Consider the following 24842-nt stretch of genomic DNA (forward strand, 5'->3'; position numbering starts at 1 on the left):
TGTCTGATTGGGACAGACACGAACTATTAGCTCAGCGAAACCTTACAGTACATAAGTGAAAAAATTCAATCAAATAATACAGTGTTTCCCTGGCATTAAACAATTATTTTTGTTTAGTTTATCTCCATCTGATACCACTTCACGAAGTCCCTTTTTCCGAAAAATAGAGTAAAATGAAAACAAACCACATCAACAGTTAATGTTGTCTCCAGAGAGACACGAGTGGCTTCAGTGTGTACTGGAGGACCAAAACGCAAGTGACTGGCTGGGGGGTTAGGGTATTGAATTTATCGAAATTCCTCGCCGTGACATGAAAAACGTAAAGCAAAACGTATGCAAAGTTATGGGTAGCAACATCTTTGCTCTGGTCGATTTCAGGCCAAGACTGCGATAGTATAGATGTTCTTGTGATTCTGATAATTGAGTTACGTTGTCAAATGATGTTTCCTATGTGTTTATGATCTTGTGAATTGCATCGGCGTAGAATAAATTGTGAACGCTTTGGCTAATTATACCATCGCAATCATTATTTGAAGAAAATAAAATGATAAAGAATATAAGTAAGCATTCATATGTATACCATTGAAAGATATGTTGATGAAATAAAAATTAATAACTATATTAGTTTTCCAGTAGGAATCTTAATGATTAAAAGAACATTTTAAGTGTGCAAATTTGATGGAACTTGAGTTCTATATTGTTAATACTCTTACAAACACAATTTTTTTTACAAAAAAAATGAAATATCATTTTTTGGAAGCAGATTAACAGGTAAATGGTAATTTGTGAAAAAAACAACTCCACATATAGCCAATTGTAAGATATCATTTTAAAGATAATTGTATATGCCTTTTCAATATAAAAGCAGATTGTGATATCATTTTTGTTAATATCCACATTAGCCCCATTAAAGACACATGGGGAGGTGACATTCTATAACATCATTGTAGGATGCGCTACAGTCACACTAATGATCCAGATGAAGTTTAAACTTTGTTTTGATATGTTATCTGTTCAAATTGATTGATTTACACTTAAAATTCAGAAACATATCGTGGGCCGATTTTCACCGTCTATGCAACACATCCTTTGTTCGAAATTGATGTTTTCTTTAATCCTTACATATTCTAAGCTATTAAGTTTTGGTTTGATGTATTAATTATCGTGAATGTGTGTTTTCACAGTATTGTTGGCCATAGATGACTCGAATTGTCGATGGGCCGTTAAACAATACAAAAACAAAACAAATAACCAACCCAAGGGAACTCAAGTTATCACTCGAAAACCTTGTTTCGGACGACGCAACCTACGACACAAAAATTGTAATCGATAAATTATGTCAGAAATAAAGTAGAACAATTACACAAACTCATAGCAAACCAAAGCAATGTCACCTTTTGGTGACGTCAAAGTATTAAACAAACATGACGACACAATCAATGTTCAATGGGAGAGCTAACACATGTATGTACGGATCAAGGAAACAAATTAGATTACAAATGCTGGTACCGATTATTTTGAGACATATTAAGAATCGGTTCGTAGTATGTAGTAATGTCAGGGAGATCTTAAACCTAGGGATGATTTCATTGAATTTATAACTACTACCATTGGCACAAATGCAATCCATGGTTTAAACAATCAATGATACTGGTATCAGACCTAAAGTTAATTTATGTGTCACAACGAAGTTAGATTTCCTTCATCGGGTTCTCTAAGCAACTAAACACAAGTTAACTTCATAGACTTTTTCATTTAATAACAACAAATACTTGATATCAACGATCAAATATAAAATCGGCTGCAGGCGATCGATAACTGCTTAATTGAGTGTTAACAAAATATGAATAATTTTGAGAACACAATTTTAGCATGTACAGTACACAATTTTACTGTTACATAATCTTTTAAAACAACCGATCTAATAGTATTGTCAATTAAGAAACAGGCTTTTATAACATTTTTTCTATTAGAGATCTAGTGTAAAACGCCCGGTGAATTTCCCTCCTATCGCAGTCACATACTTTTAGCTTTATTAACTGACAACACAAACAAGTGCATATGTACATGAATAAATATGTATTTATTATCTTATTCGTTAATCAGGAAATTCCGCAATACAGTTTGGATCACCCCTTTATTAATATGGTTTTGTATCCAGGTAAATCTTACAAAGCGTCCTGAATATGCGTTCTCCTAAACGTTAAATATTTGTCATCAATAAACCGGCAACACAACATGCAACACCTCCAATCCCACTTGTTATTAGGCTATCAGAATGGATTTTTTAACGGGTGTTCCTCTTTTCCATAAGACACCAAGGCGTGATTTTTACGTCACAAGTTATGTGTACGTTGATAAAGGTGACTTGTGTTCCATTGATCAGTGTTGTATTTCTACTTTCTACGGTATATCGTGTATTATTCAACCCGGATGACACATCCATACGTCTTTTTATCTGTCAGNAAAAAAAAAAAAAAAAAAAAAAAAAAAAAACCCGAATAAATATAACGTGTCTTAAAACAAACAAACGACGTGATGATAATACATTGTAAGAATACAGACAGACATAGTTCAAGATATATTTCAAATAAATCAATTAAAGCTGAAAACATAACTGTTGGTTCAGCACACAAGTGCAAAATTGGACTTCATATTCTATAAGCAAAAACAACAAGAATAACCACTGATGCTTCAAAATAAAACAAAATACAACATGTACTTTCATGGTCAAATTTGTTACCCAAACACATGGATTTCATATGAGGAGTTCTGCAACGGCACAATACTTTTTTCAACTCATAGCTCAACCATTGATAAGCTAAGTTTTGTTAGGTTAAGCGTCATAATAGCGACTGTAAGGTCGATCAATGCCAGAATTAACGAAATATAGGCAGCATAGCAACAAGCATACCAAACAAGAGATTATTTTCCTTCATTTTTCAAAAATTAGAACATAGTATTAGCAAGAGATCCGAGAGGATCTTGGCGCCCATCATCGTATCATCTTCATTAGTTCTATGTCAGTTCGACCTTGTCTCTTCTTTTCTCTGATTTGTTTGATCAAGTTTTGTAAACAGTAAATGCACATTGAAGTAACTCTTGATCTAAACCTCATACTGGCGGAATGCTGTGCAGGGTGCCTTTGACATGGCATTTCAGGGAGATAGCACTATAAAGTTGGCATCAAATCCGCGCTATCACAAGAAGACAAGTACTCCAACATACCCTATCTCCTGCATACACACACGCAAGCACGCATGTACCTCACACATGGAGGCACGTCGTCAAATGACCTTAGCTGTTAATAGGACGTTAAACAAGATTAAACTGAACCAAACCAAACAACCTTCAAAATGAATTTGTCGTTTCACATGCATCACTAGGACAGTACTTAATGTGAAAGAAATAGAACCGATCATTTCAATAGGATAAAGATACTTCCTGGGAAATAATGATGATATATTTTAAATGTCAAAATCCAACATGACCGTTTGTGGCCATATTGTTTTTTCTCAATCAGTTTCAAAATAATACATGCACAATTATGGACCAAGGGAGATATGCAATTTGAGAAATATCTGTAAATCTCTTTTTGAAGAATGAACGATTACAAAACTTTTTATGTTCCAAGATTGCAGCCTTGGGGCCATGTTGTATTACAGATGGGTCTCAAAATGAAACATGCACAACATGTGACCAAGGGGAACCATAATATGAAATTTGAGAAAGATCCCTCCAGTACTTTCTGAGAAACAGCGATAATAAACTTTTACTTTCAAAATCCAAATTAGTCGCCTGTCAACGATTTTGTTATTTATTTCATCATTTTTAAAAGGACGAAAGGAAACCTACATATCAAATTTGAGAAAGATCCTTCCAGTACTTCCTGAGTTATAGCAATAATAAACCTTAATCAAAAGTAAAGTTGGCTGCTGGTCAGCCATTTTGTCTAAACCAATCAGTCTAAAAACCATGACTGCAAATCTAGCGATAAAGGTGAACCTACCTATTAAATTGGAGAAAGATTAATCCAGTACTTCTTCGGAAATAAAGATAAAGAACCTTAACTATCAAAATCCAAGATGTCCATTTTGTTTATCCATTCACTCTCAAAACATCCCATAAGAATTTTCTGAGAAATAGAGATAACAAACGTTCACTGTCAAAGTCAAAGATGTCGGTCATTTTATTTATCCGATCAGCCTCAAACGCTAACATGCACAACAACAGATCAAAAGTAACCTTCGTATCAAATTTGAGAAAGATCAATTTAGCACTTCCTAAGAAATGGCGATAACAAACTTTCAAAGTTTAAGACAGTAGCCTTCTGGACATTTTTTTTATTCGATCAGGCTCAAATGAAAACATTCACAACTATAGATCAAGGGTAACTTATAAATCAAATTTGAGAAAGATCCCTCAACCCCTTTATGAGAAATATAGTTAACAGACTTGAATTGCCAAATCCTAGATGGCCACCTGTCGGCCATTTTGTTTATCCGATCAGTCTCAAAATTGAACCTGCACAACAACAGATCAATGGAAACATACATAGCAAGTTTGAGAAAAATCCCTTGCAACCTTTAACTGTTCAAATCTAAGATGGCCACCTGTCGGCCATTTTGATTAATCGATCAGTCTCAAAAGTAAACGACTACAAACTGAATGAAATTTGAGAAAGATCCTTCCAGTACTTTCTGAGAAATACCAATAACAAACATTCACTGTCAACATCCACGATGGCCACATTTCGGTCATTTTGTTTATTCAATCACTCTTTTAAAAAAGTTAACATGCACAATAACGGGCCAATGGGAACTCGCATATGAAATTTCAGAACGATCCTTCCATTGTTTTCTGAGAAAAAACGATAACAAACAGTCACTGTCAAAATCCAAGATGGCTGTCTTTTGGCCATTTTGTTTATGCGATCAAAAAGTTAACATGCACAACTAAGGACCAAAAGGAAATTTGAGAAAGATCAATCCAGTTCTTTCTTAGAAATAGCGATAACAAGAATTGTTTACGGACGGAGGAACGACAAAGGGACGGACCACGGACGGCAGAGCGATTTGAATAAAATATAAAATAATGATTAATGTGATCGCAAAAGGCGCCTTATATGGGACCCTCTGCAAAATGGGAGTTATTCTTATTCAAATTCTATAGGTCACCTTACGATCATGTAACCTTTGTCATTTCCCTTTCTGCTGGTAAGCCCTTTATCAGGATAGTGTAACCAGGAAGGGATGTCGTGTTTCTGTGTCTACGTTATGAATTAAATGAGTAAACATAAACTGAATGGCCTTATTGTCGATATACATGTATACCGTTTTTAAATTACCTTAATTGCTAGAACGCTTAACCGTAAACAAAAGAAGCCTTGCGTTGGTCACACGCTAAACCGTAAACAAGATAATCCATGCTTCGGCCACACGAATTTCGTCCAGTTAAAACCTACCTGTCCATAAAAATCCATATTTATTGTATTCATCTATCAATTAGAACTATTCTGTTGTTTTCTTCTACAACAAAACGATCCTATCAATTCGGTCTATGTATTTGTTTTTGTTAAACATGGAATAAGCATTATCAATTTTGCAGAACAAATAAGTAGAGTACCTGTCTATAAACACATGTTCCTAAAGAGAACGCAATAATACTTACAAACTAAAAAGTCACTCTAGTTTTAAGATATCGGGCTGTCCTTCGTCAGGGATTAAATGTCACCGGACCTGTACGTGACATCCATCTTGACAAACAGGATGACCAACTATGACGTTGATATTGATGACGTCATAACACTGGTACCATGACGTCAACACAACACAATGACGTTATTAAAACATGACCTCACAAATTGTGACGTCATCATCATCATCTATTGATACTATTGGGGAAACCAGTGTTGAGTCTGTTCTTGCTGGTTTTGATTCCGTCCTAACCCTTTTTCTAGTACGCACAACCACAAGTCCGATAGAGAATGACATCTTCCCAGAAAGTGATGTGCCACCGGTCTATCTCTATTAAGCCGGTTGTCCGCCATGTGTTCCTTTATCCTTTCCTTGAGTGTACGCTCCGTCTCTCCCACACATACAGATATGTCACATTTCAAACACGACAGGCAATTTATAATATTGCGGGTTTGACAGGTCTGCCCATCTAGTGCCCTATATGTAGACTGGTAAGAAGTATCGATAGTTGTTTCTGTGAGTCTATCACACACATCAAAGTCGGACGTACACTTATCCTTTGCTACCTTGAAACAGGGCTTCAACTTTCCATGCACCAATATGTCTGCTCTGTTTTTGTCTCTTCTGTAGCTGACAATCCGTAGCATTTCACTGATGTCTGGCAGCTGCTTGCAATATCGTAGGAGCTTCTCTCTATTCATCTGATCTACCTTTTGAAGTTGGGTCTCAATTCCTTTTTCAGATACCCTCTTTTCCTTAACACCGGCTTTATTTGTTTTTAGTGTAGTCGTCTTCTTTTTGACAGATCCGCTTAAACCGAATACCTAGCCCATATGATATCGATCTCTTCATTTGTGGTTGGTGGGCAGAACTATAGAGAAGATACAGTTGTTTGTCGGTCGGTTTCCTGTACTGATCCGTCACAGGCACCCCGTCCCTACTCTTAAATTGGTGTCCAGGAACTCTATCTCTCGCTCACTGTGTCGGAGGTCGATCTTGATGCTCCTGTTGATGCTGTTTGCAAAATTAGCGAACCCTGTCAGCTTGTCAACACCATGCGTCCATACATAAATATTTACATTTGGTGTGGCAAAGCCCTTCTATATTACTACTAAAGTACTGCCAAAAGCAGCTTCATCTTATGAGACTATAACTGAAGTTGGTCTTTGCACCTCCGAGCGACTTAACAGTGTCACTACTGAACTTGTCGGTATCTTCTGCTTTGATCCCTTACACCAGCTGCCTGTCTCAAGTGTCTGTGAGATCAACAAACAATTTTAAGCCTGGACTTTTCACCAATTCAACCTTCTCCGGTTGCACGATCAACATCAACAACATGCCGGACTGCAAATATAACTCTGACCTGATAACTGCGGGCTTCCGTTGAGTGCGTGCGCCGGATATAGGTCGCAATAAAATCGGAAAATGTTTTACGACACTTGATTAGTTACTTACAAAACGTCATTTGTTACTATTTATGAATCGAGAATATGATATATATATATAAATCAAAATCAAATGAATTATTAACGAAAGTTGCGGAGTCTTTTCAATTTTGTATGGGAAATAGCGCATGACGCCAGCTGTTATCTTTGTGCCGTTCTAGATACTGACCTGCCCTGACGGTAATAAGCGGGAAATTTGAAATTTGGAAAAGACATAATTTTTTTTGCGAATTCTTATTATGGAAATATAAAGATAAGCAATAAACTGCATAGATGTGGCAGCCCAACTGGTATAACTGCCACATGTGTCACAGACAAACTGAATGGTGCGCGCTACAGTTTATTGCTTAAATACCATCATCTATGAACCGGTTGTACAATAGTGGTAGGAGGTCCGACTAACTAAATTCCTCATCCCATTAACGCATGTAGGAACATGCGGAAGACTTTCCAAGCTTTGCCCCAATTGTAACCCCGTCCGTTAGTATAAATTGTTTGTCTCCGAGCTGAAATACTCTAATGCTGTCTTTATCATACCAAACACTGTATCTGTAAAATATGTTTTATCTGACCGGCTGTCAACTCCTTCTTTGCAGGCCAGCAACCCTTCAAGCTTCGGGACCGAAGGATATATAGCTCACGAAAATCAAAGCAAAAGAGCAGAGAGCCTGGTGGTAATGGCTTTTGAACCTCTTTCAATCTATTTAGAAAGTCAGTGGTGTCTTTGAGATAACTCGGCGTTGAAGTCATATACTCTGTTAGGTCAAACTCAGCTACTTCTGCAAGCCTCTCAGTTGGTGACCCAATACCAATGGTTCTGAAAGGATGTTCTTTTTTTGTGCAGTTCAGGGACTCCAGCTCGTGGGTTTCGAGGTATCGGGTATTTCTTCATTTCCACCGTAATTAATCCATCTTTATGCATCTTATTGGCCATGTTTTCAATCTAACCACAGATTCATCTATCCTATCGTTGAATGCACTTTTTCCGGACCAGGGTTTGAAAGTTGATTTTAGTCAATTTGAGTGTGCTGCTTAAAATGATCTGGGATGAACCTTGGCAAAATTTTGACTAACCTGGTCAGAATCGAAAATTTCTATTTATTTCATTTATCAGCAACATAACACGCTAAGTGTAAGTGTTCGGTCGGAAAATGGTTTATCATTTGTTCGCAGCCAAAACACAGATAATTGCAAGCTGACTGCATAGGGAAAGATCAGGCAGACATCCTTGAAGGTAAAGTTGTAAAGGTTTTATCTTTAACGATTGCAAATAAAATAAAACAACAATTGTCTGAAATATCTAGTCAACCACATACTCATTTACAGCTGAGTAGACTGGAACAAGCAGTGTAAAGTATCTTGTTCACAGATATAACACAGAACATTGGTTGTTTTTATTTAATTCGCCATTGTTAAAGATCAAACCTTTCCAACTTAACCATTAAGGATGTCTTCCTGATCTTTCCACGTGTTTGTTTGAAATCAGCGCGTTCAATCATAAAGTGTTCGACTGTACAGTATGATGTACTGTCTATGAAAAGATTATTCGATACGGTTTCTGTGTAATTAATATATGATTATTTACACTCTATTGATCTTTACAATAAAATATGATATATTGTGCAGCCAATTTGTTCGATATTGATGTATTCATTTAATCCTTTACATAGTCTAAGCTATTAAGTTTTGGTTTGATGTGTTTATGTTCGTGAATGTCTCATTTTACACTGTTGTTGGCCCTTAATGACTCGCAATGTCGATGGGCCGTTAAACAATACAAACAAAAAACAAAACAAAACAATTAATCGGGTGCAAACAAATGATAAAACTTTTTTAGACCGAACGCTTACACTTAACTTAGTGAGTTATTTTCCTGATAAATGAAATCCCTGACCTTCAAAACATACATTTAGACCCCAAAATCATTTAAAACTGACATTTAGAAGCAAAGATATTTATTTGTTTGAAATAACAGATGCCGGATGGCGGCCATTTTGAATTTTCGCGTCTAACCGAGTTAGCCCAAATTTTCATGAAGTTCATCCCAGCTCATTTTAATCAGCACACTCCAATTGACTAAAATCAACTTTCAAACCTTGGTCCAAGAAAAGTGGTCACAGGACCCCATTGTGGGAACCTCACTTAATTGTTCTCATTTTTATTACAAATATTGCTTTAAATCGGTTTTATTATTGCGAAAAGAAGATGCATTTCCGGTAATAGAAATAGATATAGACACTTACCATATATCTGTGTATTGCTTGGTGTATCAGTATGTTACTGTAGATATTCATTTATATATTTGTAAGAGTTATAAAAGTCATCTTTTTACTAAATCTCTACGACGGTATGTAAATTGAGTTTAAATGCCACTGTTTATAAGGTTTTGGGTTTATCAGAATGGTCGATTAGTTGAAACCGAAACTGTATGATAATATTCTAAGGATGAATTCTACTCTGAAGACATGACGAGCTTCATCTCCCAACATTTCAGATTCAGTATCTGCATCCACCAAAGATTTGTTCATAGGTATTAGGAAAACATGATGACAAGCGTCACTCATTTAAAATCTAACCCTTTTTGGACACCTGGTTTCACTTCAAATGTTTTTTGGCAATTCTTGGTGTCGTTCCTTTTCTTTACATGTCTTTAAAGGATAGGTTCTCGTCATATCTTCTCTTGTTTTGTGTTACGATATAGAAAACTTCATCATGCCAAAATATCATTATTTCATTTGGTGTATTTGACTTCATTGTTGTTATGTTTTATTTTAATTTATTTCATTTTTTTAAAATCTATCTTACCTTGTATTCATCGATAAATCTTGCCTGATCTCTGGGTCTCTTGCTCTCATGAATGTGGCGGAATGTATTCTGAAAACCCGTCTTTAGACCGAGTGGATGTATTGTCTGGAAATAACAGAAATGTCAATATTTATTTTTATCAAACCTGCTCACTGTAATAAGAGGAATGTGGGGAAAATCATCATTCTAGCATTAGCTATTGAATCTGACAAAACGAGGACTAAATATCGGTAACTGTTTCAAAAAAAGTCTTTTTTCTTGGCCCCTCCTAGCAAAACAAGTTTGCGGGGTTGATATTCGGCGTATATTTCATGTCTTCAAATCTTAATTATAATCTGGTCGTATATTGGAATGGACTGCGTTGTTCGTCCGTCCGTTCGTTAATTTTTAGCTCACCTGCCCGTTCTCAACTTTTCCATTAAAACTACTTCTTTCACTTACCTTTTTGGTTTGGGTACTGATATTGGGCCTGTAGCATGCTGGGATAAAGGGCTACCAAGCGTGAATCATTCAAATGAATGGCCTTGACCCACTTTCAAGGTCACAGGGGTTAAATGTCTTAAAATCTTCAAACGACTTCTTCTCAATAACCAAAATTCCCCAGGTACTGATATTGGGCATGTAGCAAGCTGGGATGAAAGGCTTCAAAGTTTGTTCAAATGAATGACATTGACCTACTGTCACTGGGGTCAGATGTCTTAAAATCTTCAAACGACTTCTCAATAACCAAAAGGCCCAGGGTACTAAATTTTGGTAAGAAGCATACTGGGATGGGGGGCCATTTCCAAGGTCACAGGGGTCAAATATGTTAAAATCTTCAAACAACTTCTTCTGAATAACCAAGAGGCCTAGGGTGATGATATTTGGCTGGCCAGTAATATGCTGGGATAAAGGGCTACCAAGTTTTACAAATAAAAGACCTTGACTTATATTCAAGGTCACAGGGGTCAAATATGTTTAGAATCTTAAAGCAACTTCTTCTGAAAAATTAAGAGGACTCGGGTAATGATATTTGGCCAGTAGCATGCTTGGATGAAGGGCGACCAAGTGTGTTCAAATGAATGCCCTTAAGTTATATTCAAGGTCACTGTGGTCAAATATGTTTAAAACCTTTAAACAACATTTTCTTAATAATCAAAAGGCCTAGGGTGGTGATATTTGGCCAGTAACATGCTGGGATGAAGGGTACCAAATTCGATCAAATAAATGACCTTGATTTATATTCAAGGTCAAAGGGGTCAAATATGTTAAAATCTTCAAACAACTTCATCTGAATAACCAAGAGGCCTAGGGTGCATATATTTGGCCAGTAACATGATGGGATAAAGTGCTACCAAGGTTATTTAAATGAATGACCTTGACTTATATTCAATGTCACTGGGGTCAAATACGCTTAAAACCTTTTGAACTACTATCCTCTGAATAACCAAGAGACCTAGGGTGATGATACTTGGCCAGTTACATGCTGGGATGAAGGACTACCAAGTTTATTCAAATGAATGACCTTGACTTACATTAAAGGTTGCTGGGGTCAAATATGTTTAAAACACTTAAACAACTTTTTATAAATAGCCAAGTGGGCTAGGGTGATGCTATTTTGCCAGTAACATATACCAAGTTTGTTTAAATGAAACACCTTGACGTGTACAAACAACTTCTGAATAATCTAAAGGTCCAGGGTAATGATATTTGGCCAGAAGCATGCTGGTATGAAAGGCTATATACAATTTGTTCAAGTCAATGTCCTTGTTTGACTTTCAAGGTCACATGTGTCACATATTTAAATCTTTTAACAGGTTCTTTTGAATACTGGTATTTTGCCTGTAGCTTTATTTGAGATAACAAGTGTAAGATTAATACCAGGTGAGCGATTCAGGCCCATTGGGCCTCTTGTGTGTTATTTTACATGTGTCGTTTTGGGTCATTTAACAAGCACCGAAAACACCATTTCTAAATTTAAGAAAATTCTGATAGAAAGATCAGCTTATATGTGTAGGTATAACATAGAAATATTTAAAAAAAAAATAAGTGTATATGTTTAAACACGAAGCCGTATTTATTATTAAGCCTTTTTTTCAATTTACACCAACCACGATTGTCATCGCACCACGTCCGTCCATCGTTCGCACAAATGTGCGCAAGCAATAATCGTCGAGATTTTAATCGTTCGCACATCGTGCACACTCCATGCGCACACCGCACGCCGTGTAACGTTGTGTGTTTTCGCAACTGTACAAAATAACCAACAACTTGGTCTGTTATTGTGCATGTTTACCTTTTAGACTGACCTGATAAACAAAATGGACGACATGCGACCATCTTGGATTTTTGGCGTGAATTTTTGTTATTGCTATTTCTAAGGAAGTTTTTGAGGGGTCTTTCTCAATTTCGATATATACATTAATGTAGGTTATTATTGGTCTGTTATTGTGAATGTTTTCTTTTGAGACTTATCAGATCAACAAAACGGCCGACAGGTGGCCATCTTGGATTTTGACAGTGAATGTTTGTTAACGCTATTTCCCAGGAAGTTCTGGAGGGATCTTTCTCAAATTTGATTTCTAGGTTCCCCTTGGTTTGTAGTTGTGCATGTTTACTTTGGAGAGTGATTTTAAAAACAAGATGGCCACAGGAAGTACTAATGAGATCTTTCTGATATTACAATGATTTGATCTTTTTCTCTTCCATTTAAAGAATGTACTAGCTAATATGTGAAATGGTGCATTTAGTATTCACATGACTTGGTCAAGCAGATCAGAAAAAGAGAAGAGAAAAGATCAAAATGACATAAACTTATTAAGATGGTACAATAGTGGGCGCCAAGATCCATTTATTTGTTTATTTTCAAAGTATTTTCCACATTACAATAACATATACATTTCATTATACATAATGAATTCCACTTTCACACATACTTTCATACTAATTAATATTGCTCTTTTTTAACTGGTATTTTATTTTTTTGTAATGTTATATAAGAAAGGTAGGAACATCAGATAAGAGAAACAAGAAAACAAAGCATAGTGGAAATAAAGACAGGTAAATGGACAGAAAGAAAGACAGAAAGACAGAAAGACAGACAGACAGACGGAAAGATTAATTTTTAAACAATTCCTTTTAATTTTTTTAGGGTAATGCTGAAAGCAATAATATTCAACATATGTTACAGGTTTTTCTGTCGAGTTTCAACGTTCAGCGTTTTGGTATATCCCACTTGACCAAACAACGCTGTTCATCGTTTTAGCCGTGAACTTTTGCTTGTTTACGCGATAACTCAAATAATTTTTCTTCAATTGTAGTCAAAATTGGTATGATGTTTCATTACCTGAAATCATTGTGTAGTAAACGCAAGAACCTTTTTGATTTTTTGATAAAAAAAATATGGTATAGTAATGCCAGAAGCAAAAATAATTAACATATATTACGGATTTTCTGTCGAGTTTCAACTTTCCGCGTTTTGGCGTATCACACTTGACATAGCAACACTGTACAGTGTACTTTATTTTTACCGTTAACTTTTCCTTGTTTACACGATAACAATCGTTCTCCGATTTTTTTCAACTACTCGGTTGTTTCATTACCTGAATGCTATGAATGAGTTCTAAAATCGTGACATTTAAATGCTATTTGGCAGAGTTATGCCACTTTTTCATTGCCAAATAAGTGCATTCCATCGAAAATGCAAAACTTTTTAATTATTTGTTTAATTCCTAACCAAACATGTTGAAAATAATAGGTTTTGTTGTCGCGCTCCAACTTCTCATACCAAAACTCCTTCCTCAAAGACAAGGTTCTAGTTTTAGTAATAGCAACATTGACCACGAAAGTGTAATTCTGAAACACAAAATCGCTTATGCCATAAAAACAGTAAATGAAGGACAAGGTCATAGTCACCAACTTGGAAGTTAACACATTCTATCATATGTCACTAGCTGCTTCTATATATCAATACCCTTCCGAGGGTCTGACGGGCGTATCATAATTCCGCTGCTCTTGTTATCTCTGTATGGTTATTACTAACTGTGTAAGTGGCTAAATGAAAACATGTACAGTTTTACAGATGACATTTTTATCAATTATATTAGCTATACTATTTTCTACAGAAAGCATGCCACTGTCTGTCATATATTCTAACTGATGTAGGGTTATTAGGTTACATAACGTTACACGATGGGCGGTGTGCGAACGATAGAAAACTTGGCGATTGATGCGTTTAGTTTGTTTGTTTGTTTGTTTGATTTTGTTTAACGTCCTATTAACAGCTAAGGTCATTTAAGGACGGCCTCCCCTGTGTGCAAGATGCATGCGTGTAGTGTATGTGTGTGTATTTTGGGAGGCTGCGATATGTTCGTGTTTGTCTCCTTGTGATAGCGCGGAACTGATGCCGACTTTATAGTGCTACCTCACTGAAACATACTGCCGAAGACACCCAGCAGGACGCCCCACCCGGTCACATTATACTGACAACGGGCGAACCAGTCGTCCCACTCCTAATTTGCTGAGCGTTAAGCAGGAGTAGAAACTACCATTTTTAAAGACTTTGGTATGTCTCGGCCAGGGGACAGAACCCAAAGCCTTCCTCACAGGGGCGAACGCTCAACAAATGGCCAAAAGTGAGGCATTGTCAAGGGAGACATTAGGAAGAAGAAAGTTATTTAGAAAGGAGAGAAGAGATAAGGTCCCAAATTTAGTCGCCTCTTACGATCATGCAATTGGGGGCAGCAGGTACAATTCTTACGCATTTAGAACGGTGTGCGATAGCAATCGAGGTTAATATAACTATTGAAATGGCTATCAATAAGTTCTGTTCGATTTTAAAGCCGTTATATACCTGATTTTAAAGAATGTTACCATAGCTAGATATGTAGGTATATCTACCTTTTATTTTGCCAAAATCGAAATTTAATCATATACATGTATTGACCCATTAAAAACGTTATTTCGGGAGATTACAATCCGTATTCCAATTCATCATCACTAGACGAGTCGTCGTTTTAAATAGTTGAAAGCTGGGTTTTTTCCTGTTTCAGTAGCTTTCTTCATTCTTCTTTTATCTCGGAATATTCTAATCTCTTTGTCGTTGATCGCTCACAGACAGTGTCATTGGTCAACGATGGTCAGTGAAAATTCTGCCTGTGGTTAACCGTAGCCAAGGATTTGTATTGTTTTTAATCTTAGGTATATCCTCATTGTATTAATTATCTGTATTGTTATAATGTAAGCGATGCGTGTTTTATGTCTCGAAAACGAGCACATTGCTCCGAAAATGTTATAACTTTATATTCTTTACACTGTTGGTATTACTTTCTTGCCTCACATACAAATGTTATATTATTCGTATCCTAAAAACATAGTTACGTTTGTAGGGTTCCGATGTTGACGTGGTCGTAGGTTACCTTAAATCCATGATGCAAGATCCTTAATGCCAGATCGTCATCTTCTGCGCCCCATCCCCAAAACTTATTAGACATACCGTTTACCTGTAAAGTGAGATTTTTTTAAGGTTTTAGCAAAAGACTTTCATTGGTAGGACTTTAACCATGAATCTCTTCTTACAATACCTTCCACATTTTAACGTACATTATTGTGTTGATGCAATGCTAAAACCATATAAAACAATAACAAACATACCTTCTCATACTGTTCTCGAGTCATTAACAGTATTCCTCCAGTAAATTCCGAGTAGTGATATAAGGGATGGAGTTCAGGGGAAGATACGTGGAACGGTCCTTCAGACGGGAAGCTGTAGTTCAGCTTTGGATTAAGTGGCAGTAGATCAACATCGTGTATCGCAATGTAGTCACAGTCCGGATGTCTTTCAAGAAACCCTATGTTAACCAGTGAAGCTCGGTTGAATCTAAAGAAATTAGGCCAAGGTATATATTCCAGCGTATATCAGGGTGATATAGGTTGAGTTTTGATATATACCAATTGCCAGCACAAATTTCGAAAACTCCAAACATAACTTCGTCTGTGATTCAACAAATTCTGTTTGGTTTCATGTCTCTCCAAGAAAAGTATCGATCAAAAGCAAGGTAATTAGGTAACCATGAACTACATGTAATATCTGAGTATCATATAAATATATCCTTTTCATTAGTAACCAACAATAGTTCGAGGCTGTCCGTATAAGAATGATAAGAAACAATCATGTTCAAAAGGAATTGACCCCAAAATCAAATATTTACATTTGCTCTGCATCATTCCGTTGTAATGCATTGAGACTATAACAACCTTTGCTATTGTAACGTCATCATTATCTATTGTAACGTCATCATTCTCTATTGTGACGTCATCATTCTCTATTGTAACGTCATCATTCTCTATTGTCACGTCATCAATCTCTATTGTAACGTCATCATTCTCTATTGTGACGTCAGCAATTTCATTGATGGCAACACTTGATTTGTTGGTCAAAAACTGTTCGAAATAACTAAAAAAAAGCATAACTACTTATGATTGAGAATTATGATCCTATAATGATATCTATTGCTGACAACTGTGCGATTAGGTACAATTTGTTGATCAATATAACGGAATGAAATAAATACGGAAAGCTCGTTTGCAATACTGTGCATGTACACTGTATATATTACTGTGATTTACAATGCGTGTTACACAGTATTACAGTGACCGTTAGACTGTCAAGAATGGGTTTGGCTCCTAGGTAACAGAACAGGTAAATAACATTCTGATGAGTGACCGGAGTTTTACCTGGCCTGTGCCTGACAACTATAGCTGATTGGTGATGCCGTATGACCGTTATGAAAACACAACTGGCCAATTAGTATTTGTTATTTGCATTCGGTTTGGCTTATAGATCCCCTTCACCTGGATTTTCACACCCCGGTGAGTTACGTAAGTGCCACGGGCAGGGACAAGTACGGTCCAGGTTCATGAAAAAAGTAGCTACACGGTATGTTTACCTGTATACGGGAACTGTGTTATAATTTTACATGTCTGTTAAGGTCGTTCAAAAAACACCGAAAACACCGTTTCTAAATTCAGGAAAGTATAGACATAAAATGTATAGATAAGCTTATAGATGCAGCTAGTATATAGAAACATACTTAAAAATCAAGTTTATATGTTAAAACACGAAACCGTATATATTGTTAAGGCGTTCCTCAATTTACACCAACCACGATTGTTATCGAACAACGTTCGTCCATTTTTCATCGTTCGCACATCGTGCACACATCGTTCACACATCGTGCACACACCGTGCGTCCTCCGCACCTCGTGTAACGTTGTGCGGTCCCACAACTGTACATACAGCCTACCTGGCGTTTGTCATCAATGTGTGTTATAGGACCGTAACAACATTTGCTAAAAAAATCGTTGTTTAAATAATACTAAGAACGGGTACTTTTTTGCATATCATTGCATGAAAGAGTATGTTTTCTGTTATTCTAATTTAATCTCACCTGAGGTCATCTACTTGGTTGATCACATAGATAGTGTAAGGGATTCTTTGGTTGTTGAGGAATTTCATCATGTGGGGTGCAAACTCCTTTAATTCATTAATACAGTTTCTAAACGGTACCAACAACGCCATCTTGTGAGTTTTGTCATATGTCCTGCTATTCCGTACTTCCTTAAATTCTGACATTGTTGATACATGTCTGTCAAAAATGACCTCAATGGAGAACCATATCAAAACAGATAAAACTGCTGCGCCAACTAAGAATCGGCGCCCAAAAAGCACCTTCTTCATAGATTCGGGTGTGTTTATCTATATAACGAAACAAGAAGTGGGAAATGATAAAATGAAATATGAAGGAAAGCTGTTCGTTAAATGGTAAACTGTTCTGATACTGTATCAAATGACTATGACATGGCTTTTATCTTTTATTTTCTGTGGTAATGAAATGGTCTTAAGTATGGCAGGTAAGTCACCGACATGTTTATTTATTTCTATTCAAAATGATTTCCAAAGTAACACAAATGAATGGTACACAATGATTAATGCACTAAAAAAAACTGGACATTTAGAAATTATTGCATAATGACAAAACATAGTCATCTAATAAGCGTTCAATTAGTTCAAATGTTTTTCTCTTCATATATAACATATTTAACGAAACTAACAGCTTTAATATTTACGGGCCTTTGGCAAAATGAAATTCAAACAAAGCATGAATGCATAATGATGAGTTAAACACGTCAACAAAAAATGTTAATAGAGTGAATGTCATTTTTATCATATAACGCTATAGTGATAAAGATTACCGTATTAAACATTTCCCGTTGCAATATTTATAAGTTGACGTCAATGTTTTGAGGATGAATAACGGTCATATGAATCTGCCTTATTGTGACGTCATAAGTGAAGTTACATCATGTATTGTCAATGAGAACCTGTATATTACTGTACACATATAACGCAAAGACATCTTCAATACATACCTTACGATCATACAACCTTCTTCCAAGTAGATAACTGTATAACTGCAGCACAAGAACGGGTTAAGGAATTTGGCTCATTTTTTACTTTTTGTAAAAATAAGAGAAACCACCCATCAACGATCAGTAGAAACCTCTCATAACTGGTGAGAATTGTAATGAACTGACCAGTCACGTGGTACTTGTGACATCATATGAGCGGGCTTGGGTCACTGGTCCATATAACAGAAGCTAGGGTTCAGGAGCTACTGAAATATAGGTGTAGCTCCTGTCTGATTGAGTGGTTTTACTGCCGCTTCAAAACCGAGTATGGTTAACCGAACATTTCGGTAGGGAAGCGGAAGTAAAACCACTCAATCAAGCAGGAGCTACACCTCCTATATATTTATCATTGGTAACACGTCCGACATTTTGCCAAAGGCCCGTAAATATTAAAGCTGTTAGTTTCTTTAATATGTTTTATATGAAGAGAAAAACACTTTGAACTAATTGAACGCTATTAAAAGATATATTGAGTTTAAATCAAAGGGAAATAAATATATTACATTAATAAATGCACTTGTATCAGATGTTATGTTGTTTTTGTTTTATATTCACAGTATTATATTTTAGTTTGTGAAAGCAGACCACTTTTCAAACAAAATTGTAGGAGAACAGCATAACTTGCCTATAGGTATTTGATAGTGTTATAAGATAGCAGCCAAGTATCAATTAATTCATTTGCAACCTTGCTCACCCCCAACATGTTTCAAGGTATTCTGTATTTCCGAAGGATTAATTAATGTGTCCCTCAATTTATTGCCATATCCCTTTATAATGCCAACATTTCTTTGATCAAAATGGGGCAATATAAGGAGGTTTTGCTGTACCTCATCATGTTGTACATTTCTAAAGAAAAGATATGACCAGACATTGTAAAATAGTCAACAGCCTATTGATGGTGGTGATCCAACTTTAATCTTAAACTTGCCCAAAAACTTTAACCAAGTCCAATTAACCAGTTTTGGCCCCTAAAATGTGAAAAAAATGCCCCTTAAATATAAAAACATGGTTTGCTTTCACTCTATAAGAAGACTTCCACCTTATAATAAACCTTTTTTTACTGTCTGGAGAAAACTTGCCCAAAAATTTTAAACTGATTGAAAGTATTAAGGATGGACAACCACACCATAAACAAAAAGAGATTTGAACTGCCCATACTGTAATGATAGTGGGCTAATAAGTATAAACATAATTTACATTCAAATAATCTTTAAAAGTACAATTTTCAACAAATTTATAAACATGAATTAAGTCAATTAAATAGTTATAAATATAAGCCTCAATAAGGTCTCCATTTGTAGTACAACAAACCTTTGCTGATCTCTTAGTTTTCTGAATTTTCTGAAATCTGGTAATTAGAAGATGAAAAAGTATAGAAGATATGCCCTTGACAAACTACAGGTGAAAAAGTATAGAAGATTATTTAGAGGTTATCATATGAACGTTTTCATATCCTACTGTATACCAGCCACAGACTCCAATATCAGCCCAATGGGCAAGTAGTTCGTGGGCTGATATGGGTCGAGTAGGATATGAAAATGGTCATATGGTTAAAATTTGGATAATGTCAGATATGGATATGTAGTAAATAGATATACCATAAAGATAGGTAAAATTTTGAATTATTTGAAATTTTATTTGAAAACTAATGATAGGAGACAAAATTGAGGCATATATCTATGCTTACTTTGAAAGGGAAATGGCTAAAAGAAAATTTTGTCATAGATATCCCTCGCTCAACAGATAAATCATGATATTATACATACTTTTAATATTACAGGAGGCCCAATGGGCCTGAATCGCTCACCTGGTATTATTCTCACACTTGTAATCTTAAAAGTGGACTAATATACAGCTACAGTTACAAAATATCTGTGTTCGATACATTATAATTTGTTTAATTATTTAAACAAATGACGCCTGTGACCTTGACAGTCGAACAAGGACATTAAGTTGAACAGAGTTTATAGCCTTCCGACCCAACATGCTTCTGGCCAAATATCATTACCCTGAACCTTTTGAATATTCAGAACAAGTCGTTTAAAGATTTAAACATATTTGTCCCCTGTGACCTTGAACATGGGCGAAGGTCATTTGTTTGAAAAAACTTGGTAGCCCTTTATCTTAGCATGCTATTGGCCAAATATCATTACCCTAGGCCTCTTGTGCATGCAGAAGAAGTTGTTTAAAGGTTTTTACAAATTTAACCCTATGACCTAGAATATGAGTCAAGGTCATTTCTTTTCACATACTTTGTCAGGCTTCATCCTAGGAACCTATCAGTCAAATATCAGATCTACAAGACATCAATATTACATTGAAAAATATCAGTAAGTCTACATAGACCTTTTGCAATATTTCAATATAAGACGTACATCAATTATTTACATATAGACCTATTAATGTTGATAATTTTAACTAATGCTGAGCAAGGGATAACTACAATGATCAGACAAGATTGACAGCATTCTGTCTGTTTTGTATCATTAGCATGTAAGCAATATTCAGCTAATGAGACAAAGCAGCTAGAAGGCTGACAGTGTCTTGCTGACCTTCGAAATTTTCAAGAATTTTCTTTAAAAGGGTGATCTATAGATCGGTCTTAACCATCTCCCTCTCAAAGTAGGCATGCTGAATTGTATATACATATTCAGCAGTTTTCTTCCTCTTCTGCCTGTCTGTGGCCTGCACCTCTTTTGTTCGGCATTTGTGATCAATGGAATGTAAAACTGAATTTAACACACACTTATGCTAATGCCAAATTCTTAGGTAAAATTACTTACATAAAATAGAAAAACACAATTTAAGATACACACCATTTAAAGTTTAATCCTCAAAGGTTGAAAGTGATCAAAAAGATGCAGTTACATTTTAATAATAATCTTTAAATGTACATGTAACCTATAGAATGTAAAGATAAATATATGCAAATGCATGATAATGATTTAATGTTTTTGTCCGTGGCATTCTAACATTTCACATATCACTTTACCAATCAAGGTAGAATTTCAGGAGAAATATTTTATTTTATATGTATGGTTATATTGGCCAATTTTCATATATAAGGTCAGAATACTGATTGACAAATATATATAATGCATGCCCAATTTCGCATCAAAGTTATATACAATAATCAAAATTGCAAATAATCAACAAGTCAGTCAAGACAATGTTTAAGAAAAATGATCCATGTAATATACTAATCAAAGTTTGTACAAATGTTCACTGAAGTTGAATATTCATTTTTACAACAGATGCATTATATTTTAGCAGCTAGATGTATTTACCTCTGCATCATCAGCAAACAACTGACCAGGAGGAAGTTCTGTAATCCTCCTGATGGCTTCATCCCAGGACCTCTCTATTCTGGTTGCACTGCGGTTATGAACTGTTCAGGCACAAAGATAACTCTTACAAAATGTACAAGGGAGTGTAAATATGAAACAGACTATAGCTTTAGTCTCTAAAAAATAACATTATATTTATTATATTTATGCCTGTATAACAGGAAAAAGCCAGCAGACGTTACGTATGAATATAATAAACTGTTTTCGTTGTTGAGAGTATGATTTGCATGGCCATAAGGGGCACTTCAAAATGTCTGCTCTACCTCGTGGATGGTATGCAGAATGTTCTTTAAACAGAAAAGTCATTTTACAGGAATGACATACTCTCACATGTTGTTACAGGTATGTCAAATTGGCAAATACAGTGGATAGGAATAATTTAACCTTCGAACATTTTGTCTTGAATGCATATTACTTTGAAATGATTACCATGCTATATTTAGATTTTGATGGCCGATACCACGTGACTATTGTTGTCACAGACGCTTCAATATGGCAGCAGACGACAGGTTAGTTCTGAATAGAATAGAGAACCCTATTCGTTTGTATACATCAGTAGATCATTGCTGGTGGCGAGTGAAAAAACAAACCAAAATCTGTTATGAGCAGCTAGAAGTTTCTGTTTTCATTAAAATAATTACTTTATTAGACATAAATTGTAAAATTTGCACTGATCCATCTGTTACGGATGTGTTTACATCACTCCCTCCGTTACGGATGTGTTTATTCTGCTAGATGTAGGATCTACTGTCGGGGAAATTTAACGAAATTATGACGAAAATTTCCACAGTTAACATTGTTATAGATCGAGGAAATGATAAGAAATAAATATGCTGTATGTTACACAGAAAACAACGGAGATGATTTTGGTATTTGGCATGCTAATTAATTGTGTACAGTAGATGAAAGAACTTTTCCTATTTACTGAAATGATTGCAAAGTTACTCAGAGATTTTGAACATACTAAACAAAAAATATATGTGTTTAATCGTTACATTTCCAGACAATTTTGAACATTATAAACATACCATCAAGCTGATTAACAGCAGACTCCTGTCCACCAGGGACTCCAATAAATGATGCGGTGTCCTGCATCGCATCAACAATCCTTTCTTCTGCTACGCTCAACGCAGCAGGTGGAGGCCCGCCTCCAGTCTTCTGTCGCTCAAGGCGATTACTGGTAAATTTTTCTTTCGCACAGCGACTCATGTTCCGCCAGCGGTTTCTTACCTCTTCTTCTGACCTGCAGGCTACCCCCAGGACATTCACCTCTTCTGTCAAGGTCTTCCAGATGTCCTGCTACTGGGTATTGGTCAAATCATTAGAGTGCCTGCCTCTCACGATGTCCAGCATCTCTGTAGCCCTGCTACTGATCACCTACTTTCTAATGATGTAAAATTTGGTTTCCTTTCCCTCTCCTTGTTGCTTACTCCAGCCATGTTGGAAATGGAGGGAAAGGTGGGGGGAAGTTGGACAAACCAAATGCATTGTGGTAAAAAATGCAAAAAAATGCGAAACTAACTGTCGTTAGTGTTAAACATTTTGTGAAAGTGATTAACTTTTGGCGTTAATCCTTTTGATCAACGGATTTAACGCAGGCGTTAACTTACGCAGAATTAGCGGTTAGCGTCTCGTTAATTTAACGACAAAGTTAGCTTAACGATAGTTTTGAACAACCGGGCCCAGATCTACCTTTTGAAGTTGGCTCTTAATTGCTTTTCCCAGATATCCTCTTTTCCTTAACACCGACTTTATTTGTTTTTAGTGTAGTCGTCTTCTTTTTGACAGATCCGCTTAAACCGAGTACCTAGCCCATATGGTATCAATCTCTTCATTCGTGGTTGGTGGGCAGGAACTATAGAGAAGATACAGTTGTTTGTCGGTCGGTTTCCTGTACTGATCCGTCACAAGCACCCCGTCCCTACTCTTAAACTGCTGTCCAGGAACTCTATATTTCGCTCACTGTATCGTAGGTCGATCTTGATGCTCCTGTTGATGCTGTTTGCAAAATTAGCAAACCCTGTAAGCTTGTCAACACCATGCTTCCATACACCGATACCATCATCTATGAACCGGTTGTACAATAGTGGTAGGAGGTCCGACTTATTAAGTTCCTCATCCCATTAACGCATGTAGGAAAATGCGGAATTCTCTCCAAGCTTTGCCTCAATTGTAACCCCGTCCGTTAGTATGAATTGTTTGTCTCACTGTATCTGTAAATTATATTTTATCTGACCGGCTGTCAACTCCTTCTTTGCAGGCCAGCAACCCTTCAAGCTTCGGGACCGAAGGATATATAGCTCACGATAATCAAAGCAAAAGAGCAGAAAGCTTATTGGTAATGGCTTTTGAACCTCTTTCAATTTATTTAGAAAGTCAGTGATGTCTATGAGATAATTCGGCGTTGAAGTCACATAGCCTGTTTGGTCATACTCAGCTACCTTTGCATGCCTCTCAATTGGTGACCCAATACCAATGGTTCTGAAAGGATGTTCTTTTTTGTGCAGTTCAGGGACTCGTGGGTTTCAGGTATTAGGTATTTCATTATTTCCGCCGTAATGGATCCATCTTTATGCATCTTATTGACCAGTTTTTTCAACCTAACCACATATTCATCTATCCTATCGTTGAATGCACTTTCCCGGACCAAGGTTTGAAAGTTGATTTTAGTCAATTTGAGTGTGCTGGTTAAAATGGGCTGGGGTGAACCTCCGCAAAATTTGGACTAACTCGGTCAGACTCGAAAATTTCTATTTATTTCATGTATTAGCAACATAACTCGCTAAGTGTAGGCGTTCGGTCTTTTCTCAATTTCGATATATACATTAATGTAGGTTATTATTGGTCTGTTATTGTGAATGTTTACTTTTGAGACTTATCAGATCAACAAAATGGCCGACAGGTGACCATCTTGGATTTTGACAGTGAATGTTTGTTAACGCTATTTTCCAGGAAGTTCTGGAGGGATCTTTCTCAAATTTGATTTCTAGGTTCCCCTTTGTTTGTAGTTGTGCATGTTTACTTTGGAGAGTGATTTTAAAAACAAGATGGCCACAGGAAGTACTAATGAGATCTTTCTGATATTGTAATGATTTGATCTT

At 36.1% G+C, this 24842-nt stretch overlaps 1 protein-coding gene across 2 annotated transcripts; it reads right to left on the reverse strand.

Annotated features, from left to right (window-relative positions):
- Nucleotides 1-2060: 2060 nt before the first annotated feature.
- LOC110455951 (beta-1,4-galactosyltransferase 7-like) lies at nucleotides 2061-18523 on the reverse strand. 2 transcript variants are annotated; one of them, XM_021506421.1, is made up of 6 exons: nucleotides 18356-18523; nucleotides 17374-17681; nucleotides 15578-15803; nucleotides 15343-15426; nucleotides 9947-10051; nucleotides 2061-2458 (listed from the first exon to the last, which is right to left on the reverse strand). In XM_021506421.1, exons 2-6 carry the CDS (start codon nucleotides 17661-17663, stop codon nucleotides 2288-2290), a joined length of 876 nt encoding a protein of 291 aa, XP_021362096.1. In that variant the 5' UTR covers nucleotides 17664-17681; nucleotides 18356-18523; the 3' UTR covers nucleotides 2061-2287. The 2 variants fall into 2 exon arrangements, with proteins under 2 accessions (XP_021362096.1, XP_021362097.1); XM_021506422.1 differs by lacking the exon at nucleotides 17374-17681.
- Between the last annotated feature and the right edge of the window lie 6319 nt (nucleotides 18524-24842).

Source organism: Mizuhopecten yessoensis, unplaced genomic scaffold (genome assembly GCF_002113885.1).
Source record: "Mizuhopecten yessoensis strain PY_sf001 unplaced genomic scaffold, ASM211388v2 scaffold8437, whole genome shotgun sequence".
In the NCBI taxonomy this organism is placed as follows: domain Eukaryota; kingdom Metazoa; phylum Mollusca; class Bivalvia; order Pectinida; family Pectinidae; genus Mizuhopecten; species Mizuhopecten yessoensis.

Excerpts from the sequence above, each read along its gene's own strand:
- LOC110455951 (XM_021506421.1), bottom strand. The coding sequence starts at position 17,663 with ATGAAGAAGGTGCTTTTTGGGCGCCGATTCTTAGTTGGCGCAGCAGTT. Across the intron at positions 15,427-15,577 it reads CTCGAGAACAGTATGAGAAG|GTAAACGGTATGTCTAATAA; the intron begins GTATGTTTGTTA and ends CTCACTTTACAG. Across the intron at positions 10,052-15,342 it reads TCTTGCATCATGGATTTAAG|ACAATACATCCACTCGGTCT; the intron begins GTAACCTACGAC and ends TGTTATTTCCAG.